Source organism: Mus caroli, unplaced genomic scaffold (genome assembly GCF_978045245.1).
Source record: "Mus caroli unplaced genomic scaffold, Mus_caroli_1 scaffold_2, whole genome shotgun sequence".
Lineage (NCBI taxonomy): Eukaryota > Metazoa > Chordata > Mammalia > Rodentia > Muridae > Mus > Mus caroli.
This window is the reverse complement of record NW_028227257.1, coordinates 24,251,124-24,260,000: the sequence shown is the minus strand read 5'-3', so window position 1 is coordinate 24,260,000 and position 8,877 is coordinate 24,251,124. Positions and strand designations below refer to the sequence as shown.

Genomic DNA, 8,877 nt, shown 5'->3' with positions numbered 1-8,877 from the left:
TGGCACAATTACCTGCTTTTTCATCTATTCCAGTTAAAGAACTGTAAATACAAGTGACAGATATTGTACCCTCTCTTTAAAATGAAACTAGTAACTATCCTTTGTTAACAAGAGCCACATGCTGTATAACTACCAATTCTCTGTAGCCTAGATGCTGACCCTAAACTACAGCAATCTGAACCTCAGAATGTCATACTATTACATACCACACACTTCCTGCCCTATTCTCTCATGGTCACCTAGTCAGCTCAGCCACTGTCACACTGTTCTAGTTCCTAAACGCATGACTTTGGAGCTGGTATTTTGGTTTATTGTGCTTTCAGAGTCTTTCTCACTTAGCGTCCCGTCTCACAGATGAGAAGTCACAAAGAAGTAAACGAAAGGGCCAGAGAAAGACTCAAATCCTTCCTACTACTCTAGAAATCATACAGTGTTGCCTCATCTTTAAGTTCTTCTATCCATCTACTCTGTAGATAACAGAGTTTATGCGTCCCATATTCCTTCCATCACATTCAATAGTAACTAACTACACACCTGTTGTATCCCTGGCACCAAGGAATTTAGGCACAAATAACAGTCCTTCTGAAACTACTACTGAGTGGAGAGATGGCTCAGTGGATAAGAGCTGACTGCTCTTCCGAAGGTCCTGATTTCAAATCCCAGCAACCACAAGGTGGCTCACAACCACCTATAATGAGATCTGATGCCCTTTTCTGGTGTGTCTAAAGATAGCTACAGTGTTTTGTTATACCTATTTATAATAATAAATAAAATCTTTGGGCCAGAGAAAACAGGGACTGAGCAGGCGGAGCCAGAGCGAGCAGAGATCCTAAAAATTCAATTCCCAACAACCATATGAAGGCTCACAACCATCTGTACAGCTACAGTGTCCTCATATATATAAAATAAATAAATAAATCTTTTTAAAAAAGAAGACGAAGAAGCTCATACTTCTGTAGAAAGACCAGAGATAAACAAAATTTATAAGATGAGAAATTACTGGCGTTTTTTGTTGTTATTGCTGTTTTAAAGATATATTTATTTTTATTTTGTGGACATCAATGCTTTACCTGCATGTACGGTTGTGTGAGAATATCAGATCCCCTGGAACTAGAGTTACAGACATGAGATGCTATGTGGGTGCTGGGAATTGAACCTGGATCCTCTGGTAAAGCAGTCAGTGCTCTTAACTGCTAAGCCACCTCTCCAGCTCCCTTGGTTTTTGTTTTTAAGAGAGTCTCACTCTGTTGGCCTTGAATTCTATAAGGAACTTAAGCTGGTTTCAAACTCACAGTCTTACTGCCCAGGTGCTGAGATTACAGACGTGGGCCACTGTGCCCAGTTCTGAGAAAGTCTTACTACAGGTATGTCTAGGCTCTAAGAGTGTAGAGAAAGAAGGACCTGGTGGAGCTCTCTGTGCTCTGGTATCCTGAAAAGAGTAGGAACTAAGTAGCTTCAATTCATTTCAATAACAAATTATACACAAAGATACCAACTCCCAAGTTCTAGCACCTCACACAATTATCACCACTACTACTCACCAACACGAAACCTGCACAAATTCTTCCCTTAGCCCCATGTTTGCAATCTGTAAAATGGGGGGCATACTACCACCTACCACAAAGAATCACTGTGAGGGTTAAGTGAGGAGAAACAAATTTTAAAAGCTTACTATACTCCTTGACATACACTAAGAAATTTTAGAAACCTTACTCCAGTGAAATCACACCATAAAAGACAACCACCTCCCACAAGTGTTCTCCAGCCTCCACACAAGCACATGTGACTGCACACGCATCCATACACAGTAAATAAATAAATATTTAAAAATTAGTTGATGACAGCAAGTGATATGAGAACATAGGCATTAAAGTTTGAGGCTAAAGTTAGATGTGGTGGCTCACACCTACAATCCCAGCCTTTGAAAGGCTGATCACCATGAACCTGAGTACATGCTGGGCTAAAGAAAAGATCCTGTTTCAAAATCAAATAATAAGCAAAGTGTAAGGCTACACAAAGTAGACTTCTAGGATGCTGATGTGTTTGAGCTAGGCGCTGGCTATCCATGTGTATGTATGTATATATGTATGTAGGTTCTGTTTTGTTTAAAGACTTAACCTTGATCTAGACAGATGGTTCAGTGGATAAGAGCACTCAGGGTGCAAATAAGAAGATCTGAATCTAAATCCCCAGCACCCCTGTCAAAAAACCCACAACAACCATAGCCAGAGATGCCTGTAACTCCAGCAGTGGGAGGATTGTAGGGGTGGAGACCGGCAGAAACCCCCGGGGGTGGGGGCATACAGCCCAATTGAAATAGCTTCAAGTTCAAGTAGACCCCGTCTTAGGAAATAAAGGGTAGAGTAATACAGAAGGACACCAGACATCCTCCTTTGGCTTCTGAACACACACCACAAGCACACACAACCCCCGCCCACACACACACAAGTAATAATGACTAAAAGAAATTAAATCAAACTGTAGCCCCAACCTAACCCACATCTTTTTCTGCTCTGAATATTTCACAACCTCGGGTATTTCTTGATCCTTTGCAACCTTAAACTCCTCTTTTTTCTAATCTTTTCCCAAACCTGGTCCTTCATTCATTCATTCTGGAAAAGGGAAGGCAGTTTACTCAGGGTCAGACACTAAGGAAGTGACTATAGAAACTTGTTCGTCTCCTCTACTATCCTGTGGCTCCTTCAGCCCAACCTGTGTCTTGTTGGAGGCGATAGTATTCAATAGGGTTTGATATACATACATACATACATACATACATACATATATTTAAAAAGCAAACTAAGAAAAACTTCACGACGAATCCTAGATTGGGCATAGGTGACTTAAGTACACAACTACCTTTCTTACAAAGGCACTGGTTACCTTGGTCCCGGTCACCGGCTCGGCTATCTGCTACTCGGTGGAACACCCCCAGCAATCTCACTGTCAAAAGCTAATACTTCACAAGTCCCAATGCACACATCACCCTCGAATATCCATCCTTCCGCGGATCCCGCCGCCTGACTCGGGATACTGGGACACGCCCCCTCGGATACCCATCCGTAGGGTAGTGGGGCTCACACTCCACATCTCCTCCACACCCCATCCTCCACACCAAAGCTCCGCCCTCAGCTCGCAGAGAACCCCCAGACGCGGGTCAGTCTCCACAGAACCGCGAGCTTGTGTCCACCTCCACCTCCAATTCAATTCACAGGCTGGCAGAGCGCCGACCGCCCTACTCTAGTCAGTGGCCTCACCTCTCTTCCAAGAGCTCAGTGGGGACACCACCTCCACCCTCTCGGAAATGAACTCGGCCAAACTGGAGCGAAACAAGGCCGCCCTCACGGTCACGGCCACCACAAGCACCAGGGCCAAGGGAGCCGCCATGATAACTGAGGCGGGCGCGCAGGCAATGCGGAAGAGCCTCAAGACTTGCGCGCCACACTGTAGTACCTCCGTGGAGCGAGTGCCGTGGCTGCTGCTGGAGCACACAGACTTTAGGACTACCATTCCCAGAAAGCCCTGCGGCGAGAGGACGGAAAGTGGGATGTGGCAAACTTTTTGCAAAGGTTTGGACTACGCCTCTGGTCAAGCAAGAGAAGTGAAAAAATATTGTACCTATTTTACTGAGATCGTGAGCAAAATTTAAAGTAATAATTTCACTCGTGTGAATATTTTAATGTTAAAATGTTTACCTTTATATTTTTAAAAAGTGCGACACCCGTATTTACTGGGCGCCAACCATCCTCAAGGCACTATATTGTGTGGTGAGGAAACACTTTGGAGTGGTTAATTATTAGCTTTGCGACCTTCAGCAAGTTATTTAACCGAGGGAAGTCAGAGCAGGAACTCAAGGAAGGAGCTTGAGGCTAAAACCGCGGAAGAACCCTGCTTTTATAGACTTTCTCTTCTGCTCATGCTCAAACAGCTTTCGTGCACAACACCGGCACACCTGCCCAGGGATGCTTCCTCCTCCAACAACAGTGAACTGGGCCCTCTCACATTAATCAATTTTTCAAAATCAAGACAATTTCTCACAGACCAATCTGATGGAGGCAATTTTTCAACTGAGGTTTCCTCTTCCCAAATGACCTTAGATTGTGTGAAGTTGAGAATAATAACCAGGACAAGTACTGCGGCAAATGCTGTGTAAGGATGCACTTTTGCTTTTCTCAGTTCAGGTTGGTAGCTTGAAATTCCTCCAGGTGGGAGTGTGAACAGCTCAGAGATAAGCAAACATAACAAGTCAGGGGTTTGGAGAGCCCGTTGATAAGCGCCAACAGTCATTTATGTATGAAAAGCGCTACATGGGTGCTTAAAAATTAGCTATAATAATTAACTATGCAAGAAATTTTTATATCCTTGAAGAAAATGGAACAGTGCAGCGATTGTATGACCATGGTTAACAAAAAGTATTGAATACTTCAAAATGGGGAGTAGAGGTTTTTGATTTTTCCTAGCACAGTAACGTTTGAAGTCATATGTCAGTTACCCTATGATGACTATACTTGTATACTGTACTGGGTTATCATACTGTACCCCAGTTAAAAAGGAAAAACTGTATTTTTAGAAAAATAAAATAAAATGCATGATTGAGAATATCCATGGGGAAGGGAGGAATGCTGGTGACAGGACAGGGTGTCATTTTAGGTGAGAACGGCAGGATGCCTTCTCATGGTTTCCAAGCAGAGGGGATGGACTCGGAATCAGGAAACAACAAATATAAATGAGAATCAGGAAAGACTGCTGGAGAGAAAGCTCAGCCCTCAAAGGCTAGGCTCACAACCAAAAGGACAAGAGGATCAGCAAAAAACCGAGTGTGGGCCAAGGAAGAGAAGAACATCTCTTGTGGAAGGAGATGCACATGAGAGGCAGGCAGGGGCAAGCGACTGTAGTTAACAATTTGGGGATTATCCAAACTATGTGTCATTGGAAATTTTTATTTTCATTTTGAGTTATTTTGGTTTTTAGACACTGGGACTTTATTATAGCTCAGACAAACCTTGAATTCACTGTGTATCTGAAGATGTCCTTGAAAGCCTGATCCTCCTATCTCTCTCTGCCTTCCCAGCATTGAGATGGCCGGCTTGTGCCACCACACCTGGCCTTTTTTGTTCGTATTCCTGTGTTTTGAGATAGGGTCTTGTCATTTACCCCCTGGCTGACCTAGCAATCTCTATGTGATTTCAAGTGTTTGTTGTTTGTTTTTTTTTTTTAAGATTTATTTATTTTATGTATATGAGTGCTGTTTTCATGCACACCAGAAGAGGGCATCACATTCTGTTACAGATGGTTGTGAGCCACCATGTGGTTGCGGGGACTTGAACTCAGCACTTCTGGAAGAGTAGCCAGTGTTCTCTTTTTTTGTTTTGTTTTTTGTTTTTTGGGTTTTTTTGTTTGTTTTTTGTTTTTCGAGACAGGGTTTCTCTGTGTAGCCCTGGCTGTCCTGGCACTCACTTTGTAGACCAGGCTGGCCTCGAACTCAGAAATCCGCCTGCCTCTGCCTCCCGAGTGCTGGGATTAAAGGCGTGCACCACCACGCCCGGCTGCCAGTGTTCTTAACTACTGAGCCATCTCTCCAGCCCCAGCAATCCTTTTTTTTTTTTTTCTTTTTTTAAAGATATTTTTATTTTTGGTGGCAGAGGTAGGATATGGAGGTCCAAGGAAGTCCTGCCTCTGCCTTTTTTCTGGGATCAGAAGCATGCCCCACTACACCCAGGTGCCACTGGAGAGTTTTAAACAGAGTGATATCAGATATTTTCATTTTGTGGAGTTTTTGAGGGATGGGGGTATTTCATTTGATGCTAGGGATGAAACCCAAGGCCCTGGTGCACGCTAACCACATGCACGGTATTACCTAACTCATTATTCAGGTGCACATTTTTAAAGGATCACTATGTGCCCAAGCCCATTTGGGTGTTAGAGAACAAGTCATGAACAATGACAGCAGGGGGATCACGATGTTCGGAGCATGTAAGAATCAGCTCCAAGGATCATATCTAAGAAGCAAAAGGTAACGAGATCATAAAAGAATAGAGAAGGACACAGGTCTTTGGATCCAAGCCTGATGACATACTCATAACACAAGCGTCTTTGGTCTGTTCGTTTCTCTTCCTAGAATTATAATGTTGGTACATGCATGGTACATGGTATGGTACATGCCTTTATGGAAAGTGGAAGGTGAGGCAGCACCAACTCTATACAAAGTCTGCAAAGACTGGGCACAGTGAGATACTTAGCGCATATCCAGTGCCTGACACACATCAGACACCTGCTGTGTTAGTTACACCCTCTTGGTAAAAATATTTTTAATATATTTTTTTACACAAATGGGTGTTTTGCCTGCATGTGTGTATGTGCACCACATGCTAGAAGTGTCCACAGAGGCCAGAACATGGATCCCCTGGAAATGGAGTTCTGCGTGGGTCACCATTGTGAGTCACCAAGTGGATACTGGGAATCCAACCAGAGTTCTTAACTGCTGAGGCAGCTCTACGAGTCCTACCTACATCATGTTAATAGACAACTTAAAAGTTCTTATAGGGAGAACTGTCTCCGGAGAGAAATATGACCAGCCGTTATGAATGGAAGTAAGAGCAAAACTAATAGTTCCAAATCACGTATCTCTCAGTATCCTTTTAAAAAGGCTTACAAGATCTAAGACTCAGACGAAAACAAGAGTAAGTCTTCTGATGCCTGGTAAAGCATCTGTGTTTTTTTCTATAGCACCAAATACACAGGCAACAAGACAAGGAATAAGCTGGACTCTGGCATTAACTCCCTGGTGAGATGAGAACGAATGTCTGTTCACTCATGAGACAGCACCTGTGACAGAGTGTCTTAGTCAGGGTCTCTATTCCTGCACAAACATCATGACCAAGAAGCAAGTTGGGGAGGAAAGGGTTTATTGGGCTTACACTTCCATGCTGCTGTTCATCACCAAAGGAAGTCAGGCCTGGAACTCAAGCAGGTCAGAAAGCAGGAGCTGATGCAGAGGCCATGGAGGGATGTTCTTTACTGGCTTGCTCAGCCTACTCTCTTATAGAACCCAAGACTACCAGCCCAGGGATGGTCCTACCCACAAGGGGCCTTTCCCCCTTGATCACTAATTGAGAAAATGCCTTACAGTTGGATCTCATGGAGGCATTTCCTTAACTGAAGCTCCTTTCTCTGTGATAACTCCAGCTGTGTCAAGTTGACACAAAAATAGCCAGTACACAGAGCAAAGGAACAGTTCCACCCAAGTCTGGCTTGATGGACCAATGAATTACAGGACACACTTAGAAGCACGTGCATGACCCTAAACAGCTGCATCATGGTAAAGCCCCACCCAGCATGGGTAACAGCCTCCAAAAGCTGTGTAGATAGAACGCCCCCTTCAGTTCCCCCTCTCTAGATGTTAGCACCTCTTGAAATGAATGCAGCTGGGAGAAAGCTGTGTAGATAGAACGCCCCCTTCAGTTCCCCCTCTCTAGATGTTAGCACCTCTTGAAATGAATGCAGCTGGGAGAAAGCTGTGTAGATAGAATGCCCCCTTCAGTTCCCCTTCTCTAGATGTTAGCACCTCTTGAAATGAATGCAGCTGGGAGAAAGCTGTGTAGATAGAACGCCCCCTTCAGTTCCCCCTCTCTAGATTTTAGCACCTCTTGAAATGAATGCAGCTGGGAGGGTGGGGGAGAGGGTCAGAAGGAAGGACTGGAATCTCAGATAAGACTCTTTTTATGCGGGACTGCCCACCTGACCTTGAGGGCCACCCCTGGATGACGCAGCTGCTCATAAAATAACTGTTTTATGCCCTGTAGCTAGTGTTCCATAGCAGACTTCATCAAAATTGAAAACTTTCGTGCCCCAGTAGACACCACCAGAAAATAAAGACAGCCTACAGAAAATCATGGACCAGAATTGTTCCAAAATATGTGAAAAAACAAAAAAAACTAGTTTTCATCTTTTTATTTGTGTGTAAATATAGCCTCAAATGAATACAGTACCTACAAAAGAAAGATAGCTGGACCCCTAGAACTAGAGCTACAAGCAGTTGTGAGCTGGATGACATGGGCACTAGGAACCAAACTTGGGTCCTTTGGAAGAGCAGCAAGGGTTCTAAGATGCTGACCCATCTCTCCAGCCCCTTAATTTTTTTTTTTACATTTATTTAATTTGGGGTGAAAGGGTCAGCCATATAACATGGCATCCATGGGGAGGTCAAAGGACTTGCGGGAGTCAGTGTTCCTCTTCTATCATGTGAGTTCCTGGATTGAATTCAGGAGCCTTCCAGTGTGGCAGCAGATGGCTTTACCTGCAGAGCCATCTCACTGACCTGAGAGTATATTAAAAACAAACAAACAAACAAACAAAACGCCTACAACTCACTTATGAAAAGACATAAGAAAAGACAAATTCCTAAATGAGCCAAGGATTTCAACAGACATAGCTGCAAAGAAGATACACAGATTGCCAATGAGTGGAGTCCCTGATGCTCAGCCTCACTGGTTACTGCGGAAAGTCATATCTAAGTCACCAATGACCTATCTACTTCACACTCACTGGGATGGCTGAAGAAAAAAACAAACAGACAAAATAATACAGTCTGGTAAAACAAACGCCTCTGTGCATTGCAATTGGAGACATAAAATGTAGACACCTTGGAAAATAGTTCACAGTTCCACAGAAATGGTAAAACATGAGCTGGGCACGGAGCTCTGTGGTAGAACTCTTGCAATGTACCCGAGAGTAGTGGAAACATGTGTCCACACAAACCAAAGCAGATAAACTCATAACTTGGTAAACAAGATAGAGCTGTATTTCTATGCAGTGAAACATAGCTAAGCAATAAGATATAATGAAGTGCTGATATATACCACAATATTCATGAGCCGT

General features: G+C 43.6%; 1 protein-coding gene across 1 annotated transcript in view; it reads right to left on the bottom strand.

Annotated features, from left to right (window-relative positions):
• Pigu (phosphatidylinositol glycan anchor biosynthesis class U) overlaps window positions 1-3,467 on the bottom strand; it is an 80,726-nt gene extending 77,259 nt beyond the window's left edge. Inside the window, exon 1 of the mRNA XM_021181322.2 lies at window positions 3,258-3,467. Within this exon, the coding sequence (XP_021036981.2) occupies window positions 3,258-3,387 (130 nt within the window). The 5' untranslated portion in view covers window positions 3,388-3,467. The remainder of the gene's footprint in view (window positions 1-3,257) is intronic.
• Between the last annotated feature and the right edge of the window lie 5,410 nt (window positions 3,468-8,877).